Here is a 19,195-nt window from a genome sequence, read left to right as displayed (position 1 = left end):
CCTGGGATTGACATATCAAAACTACTGTGCATAAAGCAGATAACTAATGAGAACCAACTGTATGCTGAGGAAACTCTACTCAGTGCTCTGTGGTGACCTAAATGGGAAGTGAAGTGAAAGTCACACAGTCGTGTCTGACTCTTTGTGACCCCATGGAATTCTCCAGGTCAGAATACTGGAAAGGGTATCCCTTCTCCAGATCTTCCCAACCCAGGGATCAAACCCGGGTCTCCTACATTGCAGGCGGATTCTTTACCAGCTGAGCCACTAGGGAAGCCCAACCTAAATGGAAAGGAAATCCAAAAGAGAAGGGATAGAGGTATACATAGAACTGATCTGCTTTGCTGTACAGTAGAAACTAACAACACGGTAAGGCAATTATACTCCAATAAAAAGAGAAAAGAAAATATACACACAGATAATCAAATGAAAGCACAGTGTCAGAGAACAGTATGGATTAGATTCTTTTTCTTCAGTGGAATTCTTTAAGTATTAACCAATTTAACCTTTGGAAATGAAGTATTTGTCTTGTAATGGAAAAGCTGCATTTCACTGTGAAGCTATAATTTGTCCCTGGCTGCTTTATTCTTCACTAAAGCATTCTCTAAGCTTTGTATGTTTAATATTTAGCATATAAAAAGAAACAGTATTTTAAAAAGTCTAGATATAGCAATGATCTCAAAGCCCATACCCAGATATGGTTTGTTTGGACTTGTTTGGAATAAGCTTGTCAGTTAGCATGTTCTCCCCACTGCCTCTCAGCCTTCTTATTTCAACCTGACACTCCAACCCACACATCTAGTATCACCAATAATGAAAAATTTTCCAGGTTAAGTCTAAGATAATAGCCACCACTGCTGATCTAATATCAATCATTTTTCTTATTGTTCCAATGAAACATGTTTTTTATTTATGTAGAGACAGTATGCTTTACTAACTATTCAAAAGTCAAGTCACTGGGTAGAATTCATTATTTCTCTTTACTACAATCATATGCTTAGGAAAAAACTATAATTCATGCAGTAATTGAATGAAATAGAAATTTAAAAAAATGAAGTTACTTTCTTATAAAAAATAATGAAGGATATATGCATGGCCACCAAAATTATGCCCATCCCCTTGCATTTGAGTTATTATAAGCATTTCAGTAGCAGTTTTCAAATAATCAATCCCTGCTTTTAGGTTTGAAATATATTTCTGTAAAAATGTTTGAATTGATTAAAACTTTTTCTCTTGGGCTCTGAAGTACACAGAATGCTATACTTTACCTGAATTTGAAATAGCATGCTGTAAATGTTTAAAAGTTATTTTATATGTTGTGTTATCAAAAAGTCACAAGTTGAGTAAATGATTTTATAACCTTATGCTGAAGTAGTTTTAAGTTGACTAGTTTCTTTCATATTACAGTATTTCAAAAATGGGTGAACCATGCTAACAAAAGTTACCTTCTGAACTAGAACATGCCATTTCTGTGCCTTTGTGGTTTTTACCTTTGGCAGCAACATAGTACAGTGGCGGGGTGGGGTGATTTTAGGTGTCAGACAAATTCGGACTTGAATCGTGGTTCCAGCACTTAGGAATAGTATGACCATAGGTAAGTTATGTAACCACTTTTAGCTTTCATTTCATCCTTTGAAAAATAGAGGTGACAGTATCTCAAAGAATTTCAAGTGAAGATTAAATTTAATAATATGTATAAAGTACCAAGCACAGTAGCTATGCTTCAAACATGCTCAGTATTGGGGCTTCCCTAGTGGTTCAGATGGTAAACAATCTGCCTGCAATGCAGGAGACCTGGGTTTGATCCCTTATTAGTTTGACTTTACTCCTTCTAGATAGCCATTGACTTATTCAGTATTTGTTAGACCAAAAAATTACAAAAGTCTATTTATAATAAAACCCTGTAAACCAATCTGGCACTAAATTAGTGAGACCATGATGGTTTGAAATCATGTGTACTTTAACCTTGAGTTTATTTGCTTTCTTCTGGAATTCTTGTATTGGCACTCTATCTCTGTCCTTCCATAATACTTCTCTTTATATTTTTCTGTGAATACCTCTTTCTACTTATATTTTATGACTATTTTATTGGGCTCACGGTATAAAACATATAAAAAATTTTTAGAAAAAAAGGGTATCATTAAGTCTAAATGAATTATTCCTAATCTAAAATAAGAAAATTACCCATTTTGTCATGATTCATTCAATGATTTTATCCATCTACTACTTAAGGATCTCCTACTATTTGCCAGACTCTCTTCCAGCAGTAAGCAAGTTATCTCATAAAACAAAGCCTTCAATTTACAGAGTCTCCTCTCTAGTTGGGAAGACCAACAAACAAATTTACATCTAAATCTCATTTCTCCCTTGGCAAGGAGGTTAAACATTACCCCTTCTATTTTCAGATGAGAGAACTGAAATGGAGAGCGTTATCTGCCTCAAACAGCATTGCTGGGGCAAATTAGGACAGAGCTAAGGTCTCCTGACCTAAACACTACTCCAACCACATCATATCACCTGCTGCTTAAAATTATGGTGTGCTTTCTAACAAATACAATTGAACATGTGCAGAACTATTGAAATCAGCATCTATAATCTTAAAGACTTAGAAGTAGTAGTCAAATAAGTTAATCGGCTTCTGAAAAATGTAACTATTTAATAATTCTGAAAATAGTTTAAAGAGAAACTATAAGTCTCACATCAAGCAGTCAGATTTTTTTTTTCTTCCAATCAACACAAAACGTAATTTTCGAAACCTTTAGAGGTCACTAAAATTATGCTAAAGAAGTATGCCAGAGAAAAGGTAAACAAAACAGTCATATGTATACTTGGTAAACTATAAAGTGGAAAATTGAGAATTTGGAAACATTGTTTCAGTGTAAAGGACAGATTTCCACAAATAGGTGTATCTTCACAATAGTGAAATTGCCAGAGGTGGACTTACCTGCAAGAGCCCACTCTCCTGTACCATGGGTGTGCCCACTGTAATATAAAACATATGTATCATGCCTAGGCCCATCCACAGTCCGAAGTTCAAGGAAAGCTTTCAGTTTGGAATGTAGAGTATCAAAAGACAGTCCACTTGTAGAATAGTCACACCCATAGGTCTCAATCATATGATATGCAAAAAATCTTTGGATAGCATTGAGCATGCCAGTAGACCTCAAATTTAACTCCTGTACATGTTCTGGTGGAAGAAGTGTTGGCTGACCATCAGGACTGAAAAAGGAGGAAAAAACCATCATTTTGGTGTTCATGAAGTGTTCATTCTATGTCACATTCCTATTTTTCATTTATAATAATTTATCTAAGACTCCTAAGTTATTAATAACTAAACGGCATAATCTTTTTTTAAAAAACCCATCTTTTCTAAATTTTCCACAGTGCTAAGAATTATGCTTAGAAAATTAAAGCCTAGTTTCTAAAAATTATACCTCTTATCAATAAGATCTGGTGCTCTGTGACAACCTAGAGGGGTGGGATGGGAGGCTGTCACAGAGGGAGGTTCTAGAGGAAAGAAATATATGTATACTGATGATTGACTCACGGTGTTGTACAGCAGATACCAACACAACATTGTAAACCAATTATCCTCCACGTAAAAAATAAAACTGAAAGCTGGGAGGATATCTCCAAATGTGGATTGTACTACTCTTCATTTTTTTACCAAGAATTTGGCATCTTCTTACCAAATGAGTTAAACAAGACTTTAAAAAGCAAGACTGTACTAACTTTACCCCCAAAATGTTTCAAGAACACTGGATTGGGGACAATAATGAAAGCACTTTTTTTCTTGAGAAAAAACACAGTATGGAAACAGTATTTTAAATTAATTTCCATATTGAAAAATAGTCATTATAAAGTGTTCAAGTTTTACTAACTTGAGGTACACAAATGATAGAACAACTTACCTTTTAATAAATGACATTTTAAAACAATTATTATAATTTAGGTCATTGCCTTATACTACTGAACACTAACTGAAGACAGGCTTGATCCTGGAATACATGTAAAATGGTACGTTGGTAAAGATGATAAACCAGTTCTTAAAACTAGCAGGATCAAATGAATATTCAGGGAGAAAAAAAATCATCACTCCTACCCAGAAACTGGATTTCTAAATAGGAATTTTGAAAACTACATTGCTCCGTGTATTTATCCATACTATTCTAATAATTCTACAAAAGCTTTCATTAAAAAACAAAACATTTTGTCCCATATTTTATCATTTAACAGCCACAAAACGGTAAAAGAGTAAACAATGCATAATCAAAAATTACAATAAAAATCTGTGCAAATTACTACTTTCACATATTCTTCCTAGAGAGTTGTCACATCTTACTTTATGGTATCTTTTGAAATATATTTCTTTTACTTCTCATAAGAATCTTCACCTTATTTATCAAATCTTTAATATGGAGGAAAATATTTACTACAAATAGTCAACTTTGTGGTTTTATGTCAAATATTTAAAATCCAATAAAAACTTTATGTTCAGTTTTCTCCCACCTCTGCCAAGGAAAATATGATGCCTACTTTGTCAGCATAATTCATTACTGGCAAGGAAGTATTTTTTTTTTTCCTACTTCAAAGGTACTTAAACTATAAAAGAAAAACTAAAATTTAGTAATGATTATAAATTGAAACAGATTAGCCACATATTGGAGTCAAAATTATTTTAATAAAACTGCCATGAGATATTTGATTTTATTGCGAATGTCTCTGAATTCCTGGTATTTTTACTACATTTTCAAGTAGATACTATTTTTACATTCATATTCTCACTACCTCTTCATGACATTCCTCTCTCTGCAATTTAAATTAAGACACTGAGGTTCAGAGACGTGATGATTTGCCTAAAGGAACACAGAACTAGAATTTAGGATGCTCAGGTCCCGTGTACATTCTATTACACTTCACCATGTGGTTTCACATTTCCTTAAACAAGATATTGCTAAGAAAATGGAATAACTTTACAAAGAAAATCTACTTATATTTTTATGATTTTTAGCTAGAACATACTCTAATCACGTTTACCAAAAACAAAACTTTAATGAACCCTTAAGATTACTACTCAAAGTAAAGGTTTTTAAACATTTGGGATAAATGAAAAAAATGCAAGAGTATTATATTTTGAGACTGTTATAGCTTTGAAAAAATGAGCTATCATCTTATATTCATACAAATACTAGAAGAATGTTAAGAGTCAAGGTGCTATGACTAATTACACTAGGTTACTGTACCTGCAAAAGTTGGTGGGAATCACAATAGCATATCCAACAGATGTTCCTCCTAAACAGCTACCCAGTTCATGGAAGAGGCCATGAGCCATAGATTCCAAAGGCAAAACAATCAGAAACATGCTCAAGAAGATCCCATTTGTTGGCTAAAAAAAATTTTAAAACAGTATGTTTACCATACCATGTGGGATTAAACTTACGTATATGTGTATTCATATATATTTATAAATCCATATTTATTCATTTTTTGCCCCTACTTCCAAAAAGAATTAAAAGGATAATTAAAGATCTAAAATCCATTATAAGCTGAAAGACACAAGTAAGAACACATGGATAAACAATAGAGCCTAAATTTATCTATAAGCTCCTGGACACCATGGTAAAACAAACATAATATGCATATTGTATTTTTAAAGTTTGTCAAATAATATCCCAAACTAAAAACATATATAATATACATATATGTAACATCTTTAATATGACAGAGAAAAAAGCCAGAAAACAAATCCTTTCCTGTTACTACCACATGCTTTAAATCATTTTTCAAATAACACACTCATTTATCAGAGTGTAGAAAGGGTCTTTTTTCCCCGTGTGAAAAGTCCAGAAATTAAGAGAAAAATTTAAAATGTAAACTCCTTAAAACTATAAAAATGAATTCCATTCTTAAACTTATAATACAGCTTTCCTTTGAAAATATCTAGACTCTTTGTAACTAAATCAAAACTAAAATATATTTATCTGTACATTAAGGACATTTAAGCAGCCTAAAAACAATGGAAAAAGGGAGGCAGGCAAAGTATTAAGAGAAGGCAGATTTAGGTAGTATTTGCAATTAAAATAAAAAAGGACACATTTAAATGAAAAGAAAATGAAAGGATGAGTCACTCAATACCAACCTGCATTCTTACAATAAGGATGGTATTTCACATTCTCTGTGCTGCTACTGCACGTATTGCACAGTTAGGCGTGTATGTGCATGAATGAATACACATTTTCCAACACTAACAAGTGGTTCATTTGGTCAGAATTTCAGTAAAAAGTTGAATCCCATAATGGAAAAATGGATATAATGCCCTATTTTTGCTACACTGGTGGTGGTGGTGTCGCTAAGTCATGTCTGACTCTCAAGACCCCATGGACTGGAGCTCGCCCAGGCTCCTCTGTCCATGGGATTTCCCAGGTAAGAATACTGGAATGGGTTGCCATTTCCTTCTGCAGGGGATCTTCCCCACCCAAGGATTGAACCCATGTCTCCTGCATTGCAGGCAGTCTCCTGCATTGCAAGTGGATTCTTTACTGCTACCAGGGAAGCCCACTTTTGGTATATTCTGTGTTATCAATTACATAAATAATACAATACATGCTCAATTTAGAAACAATAGAAAAAGATATGATTAGATTCATTCTGAGTACCATTACCATACACAGCTAACTATTTAAAATATGTTCAGACTTCATGCAATATATGTAATCACAAATATTTAGTCTTTTACAAAAGTGGGATGATATATATATAATGTTCTGCAAACTGTCCAATATACTATAAGCTTATTAATGTAATTCTAAATCATTTGTAAATACCAAATGGCATTACTATTATATTTATGAAATTTTAATTAGATGATTTCCTATTTGTGTATTTAGATTCCTTATATTTTTCCTCTGTGATAAACAAAACCAGAGTAAGTATTGAGTTCTCTGATGATAATATTAAATATCTTTGATCATTTGAGTTCAACTTTGGTGAAATATTTTGCCATGGGGCTGTCTATTAATGATTCACAGTTTTGTTTTGCTATCAATATAAGTGTAATGTACTAATGTTGTGTCTTGCTAAATCTTCTCCATCTACCTAAAGGTCAAGAAGGTATTTTACATTATCCTCTAAAGGTTTTGTTTTTTTTGCACTTTGCTTTTAGGTCCATAATCCAAATATAGTTGATTGTTATAAGAACAGTTCAAGTTTTTTATATGAGCACTCAACTATTTACCAATTACTGAAAATCTCAACCATTCCACATTTCTGTACTAGTTTTGTCATAAATCAGGCATTCTGATACCTGCTTTTTCACTCTTATGTTCCATTGGCCTATCTACTTTTGCCCACATTTCCTCCTTTCTTTCTGGGACTCCAGTAAAACACAAATGAGATTTCTCTGTATCTTCTATGAGTCTTATCCTTCTGTACAGTATTTTTCCTCTCTTTTTCCTCTTCAAGCTTCTACTTTCATAGCCTTCTCTGAACTATATTTTCCAGCTCACTAATCTCACTTCTCATTTGTCTAATCTGTTAAACTTGTACACTGAGTGAATTTCAGGTATTTTATTTTCTGATTCAAAAACGTGTCTAAAAAGAAAAAAAAAAGCCTGTCCAGTTATTTTTCAAATCTGCCTTGTCGCTTTTTTATATTAATAGCTTCTAGCTTCCCACTATTATTTACTATCTTTGCTTTTGTTTTTCAACTTGCTAAATATGTATGATGGCTTTCTGTGTTTGATAATTCCAATAAACCAAGACATTTTGGTCTGCTTATTGTCTGCTGGTTCTGTTGCTCCTTGCTCTTGATGCCATGTGAGTGAGTGAGAGAGAGAGGGGGAGAGAGAGAGAATCTGGTTATATTTATGAGTTGAACACTGTATGCAAAAAAAAATATTATATGACTAATTTCAGACCTAGGATAATTATACCGTTTCCAAGAGGATTTTTGTTTCTTCTAGGGAGCTGTGGGCATTAACAGTTTATATATCTTAATCCAGGTTGTATCACTAACAGGATACAGTATCAGGATGCAAATTCATTAGAGGATGTAATGTATTTATTAAAAAATACATTTCTACTATAAACACCAACTTCTTCTTATACAACTTATGTCCAAGAGAATTTACATACTTTTTATACTTAGGTTACTAACTATATCAGTGAGAAAATCACTCTTTTATGACATAGCTTACAATTTGGATGCAACAATTCTCACAACTATTACTACAGCAATTTCAATGGCTGTTTTTAAACATTACTTGTTTAACTCTTAGGTTTAATAGGTATCTACAAATATTGATAATTTCATCATTTTCTTTTCAATTTCTATACCTTCTATTGCATATATTGTTCCATTATAATGGGAAATACTTTGATCAATTAAACCCTTATCCACATAAAAGTGGATGGGGAACTTTTAGATACAGATGGCTAACTGTACTACACCATAAATGTAAGGGACTCCAGCAACTGCAAATTTTGGTATTCAGAGGAGGTACTGGAATCAATCCATTGTAGATACCTAAGGATCACTGTACGTTCAAATTATGTCAGCCATTTACTTAAAATAATTACTGGTGGGGGGGGGGGTAAAAATGGTGGAGGAGTAGGACAGGAAGCTCACCTTCCCCAACAAAAACACTAAAAACACATCTATGAGTGGAATGACCGACACAGAACATCTACCGAAAGCCAGCAGAAGACCTCATTCTCAAAGGGCAAAAAAACCTCCATGTAACTGGGTAGGACAAAAGGAAAAAAGAAACAGACGAAGCCTGCACCCAGGGAGGAGCCATGGAGGCAAGTTTCCCACACCCTGGGCAGTCCCCCACTGGCAGGGAGATCAGCCTATATGGAGCGGAGCTTCAGAGGCTAGGAGTAGAGCACAGCGTTTGAGTAGGGCAAAACAGAGTAACGTGAACAGAAGGTTGGCACTGCCACCCTGCACTCCCCCGCCTAAGATGCTCATATGTTAGTGAACCTGGGGGCTAGGCACTAAAGTACAGGCTTCAGAGGTCAGACCCAGGGAGAGGACCAGGGTTGGCTGCATGGAGACAGCCTGAAGAGGCTGCACGGTAGCAACAGAGCAGGTACTCAGAAGAAGCTGGGACTGATGAGAGATACCAAGTGCCATTGTTGAGGGGGTGCACGGGAAGAGGGCTGAGAACACCGTAAGAGCTCCTTTCCCTGTGACCATTCAGCAACAGGACAATGCCCACAGGAGTTCTGGGGGCAGGCGCAAGTCATTGCGGCCATCCTAGGCCCCAGAAGTGGCTATGAACTGCCACTCCAAGACCTAACAGCAGGTGCCAAGCACTGCCACCACTCTTCTGGGAGTGAGGACAGCATCTGCCCACAGGAGACCCAGAGCAGTGCCAAGCCCTGCCCCTGCTGTCCCAGGAGTGTGCAGACAGCTGCCACCCCCAAGAGACCCAAGAGCAGGTGTCGAAGACTGCCCCCTCATGTGTGCACAAGGACCTCTGAACCCACACACCACATATCAAGGGATAACTGCCAGCATGCACTGAGGAAAGAGACAGATAGCATCCAAACTAAAGCAGCCCCTTGACTCTGGAAAAGATGGCAGAGTAGAAAGACATGAGCTCACCTCTTCTCATGAAGGGGCTTCCTTGGTGTCTCAGATGATAAAGATCCTGCCTGCAATGTACAAGGCCAGGGCCTGATTCCTGGGTTGGAAAGATCCCCTGGAGAAGGGAATGGCTATCCACTCCAGTATTCACGCCTGGAGAACATCACGGACAGAGAAGTCTAGCAAGCAACAGACCACAGGGTTGCAAAGAGTCGGGCACGACTGAGCGACTAACACTTTTACTTTCACGTCTCATGAAAACACCAAAATCACAACTGCTGAACAATCATCTACAAAAACACTGCTAAGTCGCTTCAGTCATGTCTGACTCTGTGCGACCCTATAGACGGCAGCCCACCAGGCTCCCCCATCTCCGGGATTCTCCAGGCAAGAACACTGGAATGGGTTGTCATTTCCTTCTCCAATGCATGAAAGTGAAAAGTGAAAGTGAAGTCGCTCAGTCGTGTCCGACTCTTAGTGACCCCATAGATGGCAGCCCACCAGGCTCCTCCATCCATGGGATTTTCCAGGCAAGAGTACTAGAGTGGGGTGCCATTGCCTTCTCTGACAAAAACACTGGAACCTACCATAAAAGGTATTTTAAAATCAAGTCAAAAAGATGGTGGAGTAGAAGGACGTGCACTCATCTTCTCCTCCAAGAACACCAAAATCACAACTAGCTGCTGAACAATCATCGACAGGAGAATGTTAGAACCCACCAAAAAAAGATACTCCACATCCAAGGGCAAAGGAGAAGTTGCAGCAAGACAGCAGGAGGGGTGCAATCATGTTTAAAATCAACCTTCATACCCGTCAGAGACGCCTGGAGGGCAAAAAGCAAACCTTGTGTGCATCAAGGTGCAGGGAAAGGAACAGCAATCCCCACAAGAGACTGAGCCAGACCTGCCTGTGACTGAGGGTCTCCTGTGGAGGCATGGGTCAGCAGTGGCCTGCTGTGGGGTCAGGGACACTGACAGCAGCAGTCCTAGGAGGTGTGGTGTGTGGCATAAATCCTTTGGAGGAGGCTGCCACTGCATGCTAAGTCACTTCTGTCATATCCAACTCTTTGTTACCCTATGGACTGTAGCCCTCCAGACTTCTCTGTTCATGGGATTCTTCAGGCAAGAATACTGGAGTGGGTTGCCATTTCCTCCTCCAGGGAAAATTCCCAACCCAGGGACTGAATCCACATCTCTTAAGTCTCTTGCATTGGCAGGCAGGTCCTTAACCACTAGCGCCATCCCCCACCTGGGAAGAGCTGCCAGGTAGGCAATACACAAACTAGAGAACAATTATACCAAAGAAGTTCTCGTGCTGCTATAAAAGTTCTAGGTTCCACAACAGACTTCCCAACCTGGGGTTCAGCAAAGGGACTGAGAATCCTCAAGGAATTTGACTTTGAAGGCCAGTGGGATTTGATTACAGAACTTCCACAGGACTGGGGAAACACAGACTCTTGGAGGGCACAAACAAAACCTTGTGTGCACCAGGACCCAGGAGAAAGGAGCAGTAACCCCACAAGAGACCAATCCAGACTTGCCTGTGCATGTCCAGGAGTCTCTGCTGGAGACGTGGGTTGACTGAGGCCTGCCACGGGGTCAGGGACACTGATGGCAGCAGTCCTGGGAGGCGCACCGTGTGGCCTAAGCCTTCTAAAGGAGGTCGCCATTACCACCATTACCCCTACCACAGATTAAGGCCAAACTACAGGCAGGGAAAAGTGCCTGGATATCTGTAGGTGGCAGGAGACGTCTATAAGGCCACCCCTTTCACCCCTGCTCTCCCGCCTCCTCCCCCTTCTTTCAACCTGGCTTCCTTTCCTCCTTTGAAATCTTTGATGTTAGTACTTGGATCTGAAGTTCTCTGTCTCTATAGGAGGTTTTCTGAGAGACTGTATTCTTGTATTTAAGGGCTTCTCTGGTGGTGCAGAGGTTAAAGCGTCTGCCTGCAATGTGGGAGACCTGGGTTCGATCCCTGGGTCGGGAAGATCCCCTGGAGAAGGAAATGGCAATCCACTCCAGTATTCCTGCCTGAAGAATCCCATGGACGGAGGAGCTTGGTGGGCTACAGTCCACGGGTCGCAAAGAATCGGACACAACTGAGCGACTTCACTTTCACTTACAGGCAGGGAGCACAGCCCCACCCATGAGCAGAAAACTGGATTAAAGACTTACTCAGCAGGGCCTTGCCTTGCCCACCAGAGGAAGATCCAGTTTTCTCCACAGCAAGTCCCTCCCATCAGGAAGTTTGCACAGGCCTTTTACCCACATCTATCAGAGGGTAGACAGAATGAAAACCAAAATCCCAGAAAACTAAACAAAATGATCACATGGATCACAGCTTTGTTAACTTAATCAAACTATGAGCCATACAGTGTAGGACCACCCAAGACTGATGGAGAGGTCTGACAAAACGTGGTCCACTGGAGGAGGGAATGGCAAATCACTTCAGCATTCTTATCTTGAGAACCCCAAGAACAGTATGAAAAGGCAAAAAGATATGGCACTGAAAGATAAACCCCCCAGGTCAGTAGGTGTCCAGTATGCTACCAGAGAAGAGTAGAAGAATAGCTCCAGAAGGAATGAAGAGGCTGAGCCAAACCAGAAACGAAGCCCAGTGGGGGATATGTCTGGTGGTGAAAGTAAAGAACAATAGTGCATAAGAACCTGGAATGTTAGGTCCATGAATCAAGGTGAATTGGAAGTAGTCAACTTGCCAACAGGAGATGGCAAGAGTGAACATCGACAATTTAGCAATCATTGTACTAAAATGGATGGAAATGGGTGAATTTCATTCAGATGACTATTATATCTACTACTGTGGGCAAAAATCCATTAGAAGAAATGGAGTAGCCTGCACAGTCAACAAATGAGTTCATAATACAGTACTGCGTGCACTCTCAAAAATGACAGGAAAATCTCAGTTCGTTTCCAAGGCAAACCAATCAATATTACAGTAATCCAAGTTTATGCCCCAACCACTAATGCTGAAGAAGCTGAAGTTGAACGGTTCTATGATGACCTACAAGACTTGCTAGAACACACATACACACACACAAAAGATGTCCTTTTCATCATAGAAGACTGGAATGCAAAAGCCGGAAGTCAAGAGATACGTGGAATAACAGGCAAGTTTAGTCTTGGAGTACAAAATGAAGCAGGGCACAGGCTAACAGAGCTCTGCCAAGAGAATGCATGGGTCATAGCAAACACCCTCTTCCAACAACACAACAGAAGACTCTACACATGGACATCACCAGATGGTCAATACTGAAATTAGACTGATTATATTCTTTGCAGCCTAGGTGGAGGAGCTCTATACAGTTAGCAAAAACAAGATCAGGAGCTTACTGTGGCTCAGATCATGGCTCAGATCCATATTGCAAAATTCAGGCTTAAACTGAAGAAAATAGGGAAAACCACTAGGCCATTCAGTCATAAGCTAAATCAGATCCCTTATGATTATATAGTAGAAGTGACAAATAGATGCAAGGGATTAGATCTGATATATGAGTGCCAGAAGACCTATGGACAGAGGTTTGCAACAGCATAAATGAGGCAGTGACTGAAATCACCCCCAAGAAAAAATGCAACAAGGCAAAACCATTGTCTGACGAGGCCTTACAAATAGCTAAGAAAAGAAGAGAAACAAAGGCAAAGGAGAAAAGGAAAGATAAACCCATCTGAATGTAGAGTTACAAAGAATAGCAAGGAAAGCTAAGAAAACCATCTTAAGTGAAGAATGCAAAGAAACAGGAAAACAATAGAATGGGAAGGACTAGAAATCGATTCAAGAAAATTAGAGATACCAAGAGAATATTTAATGCAAAGATGGGCACAATAAAGGACAGAAAGAGTATGGGACCTAACAGAAGCAGAAGATATTAACAATAAGTGGCAAGAATACACAGGCTGCTACTGCTAAGTCGCTTCAGTTGTGTCCGACTCTTAGCGACCCCATGGACTTCGGCCTACCAGGCTCCTCTATCCATGGGATTTTCCCGGCAAGAGTGCTGGAGTGGGGTGTCATTGCCTTCTCCGAGAATACACAGGACAACTATACAAAATAGATCTTAATGACTCAGATAAACACAAAGGTGTGATCACACATCTAGAGCCAAACATTCTGGAGTGTGAACTCAAGTGGGTCTTAGGAAGCATTACTATGAACAAAGCTAGTGGAGGTGACGGAATTCCAGCTGAGCTATTTCAAATCCTAAAAGATGATGCTGTGAAAGTGCTGCACTCAATATGCCAGCAAATTTGGAAAACTCAACAGTGGCCACAGGAGTACAAAAGGTTTTCATTCTAATCCCAAAGAAGGAAAATCCCAAAGAATATTCAAACTACTGCATAACCATACTCATTTCACATGCTAGCAAGGTAATGTTCAAAATCCTCCAAGCTAGGCTTCAACAGTATGTTAACGGAGAATGTCCAGATGTACAAGCTGGGTTTAGAAAAGGCAGAGGAATCAGGGTCAAAATGCCAACATCTGTTGGATCAAAGAAAAAGCAAGAGAATTCCAGAAAAATATCTACTTCTGCTTCATTGACTATGCTAAAGCCTTTGTTTGGATCACAACAAACTGTGGGAAATTCTTAAAGAGATGGGAATACCAGACCACTGTACCTGTCTCCTGAGAAACCTGCATGTAGGTCAAGAAGCAACAGAAATGGACACGGAGCAACAGACTGGTTCAAAATTGGGAAAGGAGTACAAGAAGGCTGTATATTGTCACCCTGCTTATCTAACTTCTATGTAGAGTTCATCATGCAAAATACTGGGCTGGATGAATCACAAGCTGGAATCAAGACTGCTGGGAAAAATATCAATAACCTCAGATATGCAGATGACACCATCCTAATGGCAGAAAGCAAAGAGGAACTAAAGAGCCTCTTGATGAAGGTGAAAGAGGAGAGCAAAAAAACTAACTTAAAACTCAACATTCAAAAAACTCAGATCATGGCATCTGGTCCCATCACTTCATGGCAAATAGATGGGGAAACAGTGACAAACTTTATTTTCTAGGTCTCCAAAACCACTGCAGATGGTGACTGCAGCCAGATTCTTGCTCCTTGGAAGAAAATCTCTGACAAACCTAGACAGCATATTAAAAAGCAGAGACAACCCTGAGAGATTGTGAAGGACAAGAAAGCCTGGCATGCTGCAGTCCATGTTGTGATCCACACAGTCAAAGGCTTTAGCTTAGTCAATGCAGCAGAAGTAGATGTATTTCTGGAATTCTCTTGCTTTTTCTACGACCCAGTGGACTTTGGCAATTTGATCTCTGGATCATCTGCCTTTTCTAAATCCAGCTTGAACATCTGGCAGTTTTCAGTACATATACTTCAGTACTGTTGAAGCCTAGTTTGGAGAATTTTGAGCATTATTTTGCTAGCATGTGAAATGAGTGCAATTGTTTAGTAATCTGAACATTATTTGGCACTGCCTTTCTTTGGGATTGGAATGAAAATTGACCTTTTCCTGCTGCTGCTGCTAAGTCACTTCAGTCATGTCTGACTCTGTGCGACCCCACAGATGGCAGCCCACCAGGCCTCCCCGTCCCTGGGATTCTCCAGGCAAGAACACTGGAGTGGGTTGGCATTTCCTTCTCCAATGCATGAAAGTGAAAAGTGAAAGTGAAGTCGTTCAGTTGTATCCAACTCTTAGCGACCCCATGGACTGCAGCCTACCAGGCTCCTCCGTCCATGGGATTTTCCAGGCAAAAGTACTGGAGTGGGGTGCCATTGCCTTCTCCTAGACGGCATATTAAAAAGCAGAGACATCACTTTGCGAACAAAGGTCTGTATAGTCAAAACTATGGTTTTTCCAGTAGTCATGTAAAGATGTGAGACTTGGACCATAAGGAAGGCTGAGCACCAAAGAATTGATTCTTGTGAACTGTGGTGCTGGAGAAGACTCTTGAGAGTTCCTTGGACTGCAAGGAGATCAAATCAGTTAATTCTAAAGGAAATCAACCCTGAATATTCACTGGAAGGACTGATGCTGAAGCTCCAATACTTTGGCCACCTGATGTAAAGAGTTGACTCACTGCAAAACACCCTGATGTGGGGATGTTGGGAAAGACCGAAGGCAGGAGGAGAAGGGAATGACAGAAGATGAGGTGGTTGGATGGTATTATCGACTCAACGGACATGAATTTGAGCAAACTCAGGGAAACAGTGAAGGACAGGGAAGCCTGGCGTGCTGTAGTCCATGGGGTAGCAAAGAGTCAGATATAACTGAATGACTGAACAACAACAACAATCACAGTCAAAGAAAAACCCACAAATAAGATATGAGGGGTGCTTTTGTGACATAATTAAATCCCATACCCAGTGAGTAGACAATCCACAAACTGGAATAACTATATTGCAGAAGTTCTCCCACAAGACTGAAAATCCTGAGCCCCATGTCAGGCTCCCCAGTCTAAGGGTCTGACACTGGGATGAGGAACAACACCCAGAGCATTTGGCCTTGAAGGCCAGTGGGGCTTCAATGCAGGAGCTCCACAGGAGTGGGGAAACAGAGATTCCATTCTTAGAAGGTTCAATAAGAATCCATGGATACTGGGACCGAGTACAAAGCAGTAACTCCACAGGAGCATGGGCTGGACCTACGTACAAGTCTTGGAGGATCTACTAGGGATGTGGGGGCCGGCTGTGGTTCAAAGAGGCAGGGGGCAAGAACACTGGTGGCAGAGGCCCCATAGAATACTGATCAGCATAGGCTCTCCCAGAGGCTGCCAGTTTAGCATCAAAACCTGGTCTGAACCCAACAGTCTACAGGCTCCAGTGCTGGAATGCCTCCAGCCAAACAACCAGCAGGATAGTAACACAGCCCCATTGACAGACAGGCTGCCAAGAGCTGTACTAAGCTCACAGTCACCTCTAAACACACCCCTTGACACAATCCCACGAATGGATATAAAACAAGACCCAAATATATGCTACAAGAGTCATGGAACACAAGATACATGCTACATACAAGAGACATGCTATATACAAGAGACGTGCTACAAGGAACACATACAGACTGAAATTGATGAGATGGACAAAGGTATTCCACGTAAATGGAAATCAAAGTTGGAGTAGTAACATCATTATAGACTTTAAAATAAAGACTGTTACAAGAGACAAAGAAGGACATTACATAATGATCCAAGGACCAATTCAAGAAGATACAACAATTGCAAATATAAGTGTACCCAACAAACGAGCAGCTCAACATATAAAGCAAATGCTAATGGTCATTAAAAGAGAAATTGACAGTAACACAGTAATAGTGGAGGACTTAAACATCCCACTTTCATCAGTGGGCAGATCATCCACAAAGGGAATACAGGCTTTAAATGACACATCACACCAAATGATTTAATTGATATTTACAGATCATTTCATCCAAAAATAACAGAGCACACATTCTTCTCAAATGCACATGGAACTTTCTCTCCAGAATTGATCACATGCTGAGCCTGTCACAAAGCAAGCATAGGTAAATTTAAGAACACTGAAATCATACCAAGCATCTTTTCCAAACACAATGCTATGAGATTAGACAAGATGAAGAGGTAAAAAAACACAAACATGTGGAGGCTAAACAATATGCTACTAAACAACCAACAGATCACTGAAGAAAGAAGACAATATCAAAAAATGCCCAGGGACAAATGACAATGAAAGCATGACCACCCAGAACCTAGGGAATATAGCAAAAGCAATTCTCAGAATGAAGTTTACAGTGATACAATCTGACCACAGGAATCAAGAAAATTCTCAAATAAACAAGCTAATTTTACATCTAAGGCAACTAAAGCAAGAACAGACAAAACCCGAAGTTAGTTGAAGAAAACCTGAATATCAGAGCAGAAATAAATGAAACAATGACTAAAACCTGGTTCTCTGAAACAGAAGAAAAAAAATGATAAACTTTTAGCCAGGCTCATGACAAAAAAAGGGGAAAAGGCTCAAATCAGTAAAATTAGAAATGGGAAAGTAACAACTGACACTAAAGAAATACAAAGGATCATAAGAGATTACTAAAAACAATGCAAACAACATATGCCAATAAAATGGACAATCTGGAAGTAGACAAATTCACAGAAAGGTACAATTGCCAAGGACTGAATCAAAGACGACTCTACACATGGACATCAACAGAAGGTCAATACAGAAATCAGACTGATTACATTCTTTGCAGCTGAAGATGGAGAAGCTTTAGTCACCAAAAACAAGACCAGCAACTGACTGCAGCTCACATCATGAAATCCTTACTAAAAAATTCAGACTAAATTGAAGAAAATAGGGAAAACCACTAGGCTATTCAGGTATGACCTGAATCAAATCCCTTACAATTATACAGTGGAAGTGACAAATAGATTCAAGGGATTAGATCTGAAAGATAAGAGTGCCTGAAGAACTGTCGTACAGGAGGCAGTGGCCAAAAGCATTCCCAAGAAAAAGAAATGCAAGGAAACCACTGTAGATGGTGACTGAGGCCATGAAATTAAGAAGCTTGCTCCTTGGATGAAAAGCTATGACAAACCTAGACAGCATATAAAAAGCAGAGACATTTGCCAACAAAGGTCCATCTAGTCAAAGCTATATTTTTCCAGTAGTCATGTGTGGGTGTGAGAGTTGGGCCATAAAAAAGCTGAATGCCAAAGAACTTATGTTTTTGAACTGTGGTGTTGGAGAAAACTCTTGAGAGTCCCTTAGACTGCAAGGAGATCAAACCAGTCAGTCCTAAAGGAAATTAGTCCTGAATATTCACTGGAAGGATTGATGCTTAAGCTCCAATACTTTGGCCACCTGATGCAAAGAGCTGACTCACTGGAAAAGACCCTGATGCTAGGAAAGATTGAAGGCAGGAAGAGAAGGGGATGACAGAGGATGAGATGGTTGGATGGCATCACCCACTGGATGGACATGAGTTTGAGCAAGCTCTGGGAGTTGGGTGATGGACAGGGAAGCCTGGTGTGCTGCAGTCCACGGGGTCACAGAGTCAGACACAACTGAGCGACTGAACTGAGGCGGCCTTACAAATAGCTGAGAAAAGAAGAGAAGCTAAAGGCAAAGGAGAAAAGGAAAGACATATCCATCTGAATTTAGAGTTCCAAAGAATAGCAAGGAGAGATAAGGAAGCCTTCCTAAGTAAACAACACAAAGAAATAGAGGAAAACAATAGAATGCAAAGGACTAGAGATCACTTCAAGAAAATCCGAGATACCAAGAGAACATTTCATGCAAAGATGGGTACAATAAAGGACAGAACAATAAGGACCTAACAGAAGCAGAAGAGATTAAGAAGAGGTGGCAAGAATACACAGGAGAACTATACAAAAAAGATCTTAAGAACCTAGATAAGTAAGACAGTGCGATCCCTCACCTAGAGCCAGACATCCTGGACTGTGAAGTCAAGCGGGCCTCAGGAACCATTATTACAAACAAAGCTAGTGGAGGTGAAGGAATTCCAGCTGAGCTAAAATCCTAAAAGACGATGCTGTTAAAAGTGCTGCACTCAATATGCCAGCAAATTTGGAGAACTCAGCAGTGGCCACAGGAGTCGAAGAGGCCACTTTTCAGTTTTCATTCCAATCCCA

General features: G+C 39.5%; 1 protein-coding gene across 4 annotated transcripts in view; it reads right to left on the bottom strand.

Annotated features, from left to right (window-relative positions):
* TMEM168 (transmembrane protein 168) overlaps window positions 1-19,195 on the bottom strand; it is a 61,380-nt gene that overhangs the window by 8,229 nt on the left and 33,956 nt on the right. For 3 of the 4 annotated variants that reach the window (XM_015469227.3, XM_015469223.3, NM_001078031.1), the window contains 2 exon segments: window positions 5,244-5,386; window positions 2,945-3,219 (listed from right to left, as the gene is read on the bottom strand). In XM_015469227.3, the coding sequence (XP_015324713.1) occupies window positions 2,945-3,219; window positions 5,244-5,386 (418 nt within the window). 4 annotated transcript variants of the gene reach the window in all.

This window comes from Bos taurus, chromosome 4 (genome assembly GCF_002263795.3).
Source record: "Bos taurus isolate L1 Dominette 01449 registration number 42190680 breed Hereford chromosome 4, ARS-UCD2.0, whole genome shotgun sequence".
Lineage (NCBI taxonomy): Eukaryota > Metazoa > Chordata > Mammalia > Artiodactyla > Bovidae > Bos > Bos taurus.
The sequence above is the reverse complement of the archived record's forward strand: the minus strand, read 5'-3'. Positions and strand labels throughout refer to the sequence as shown.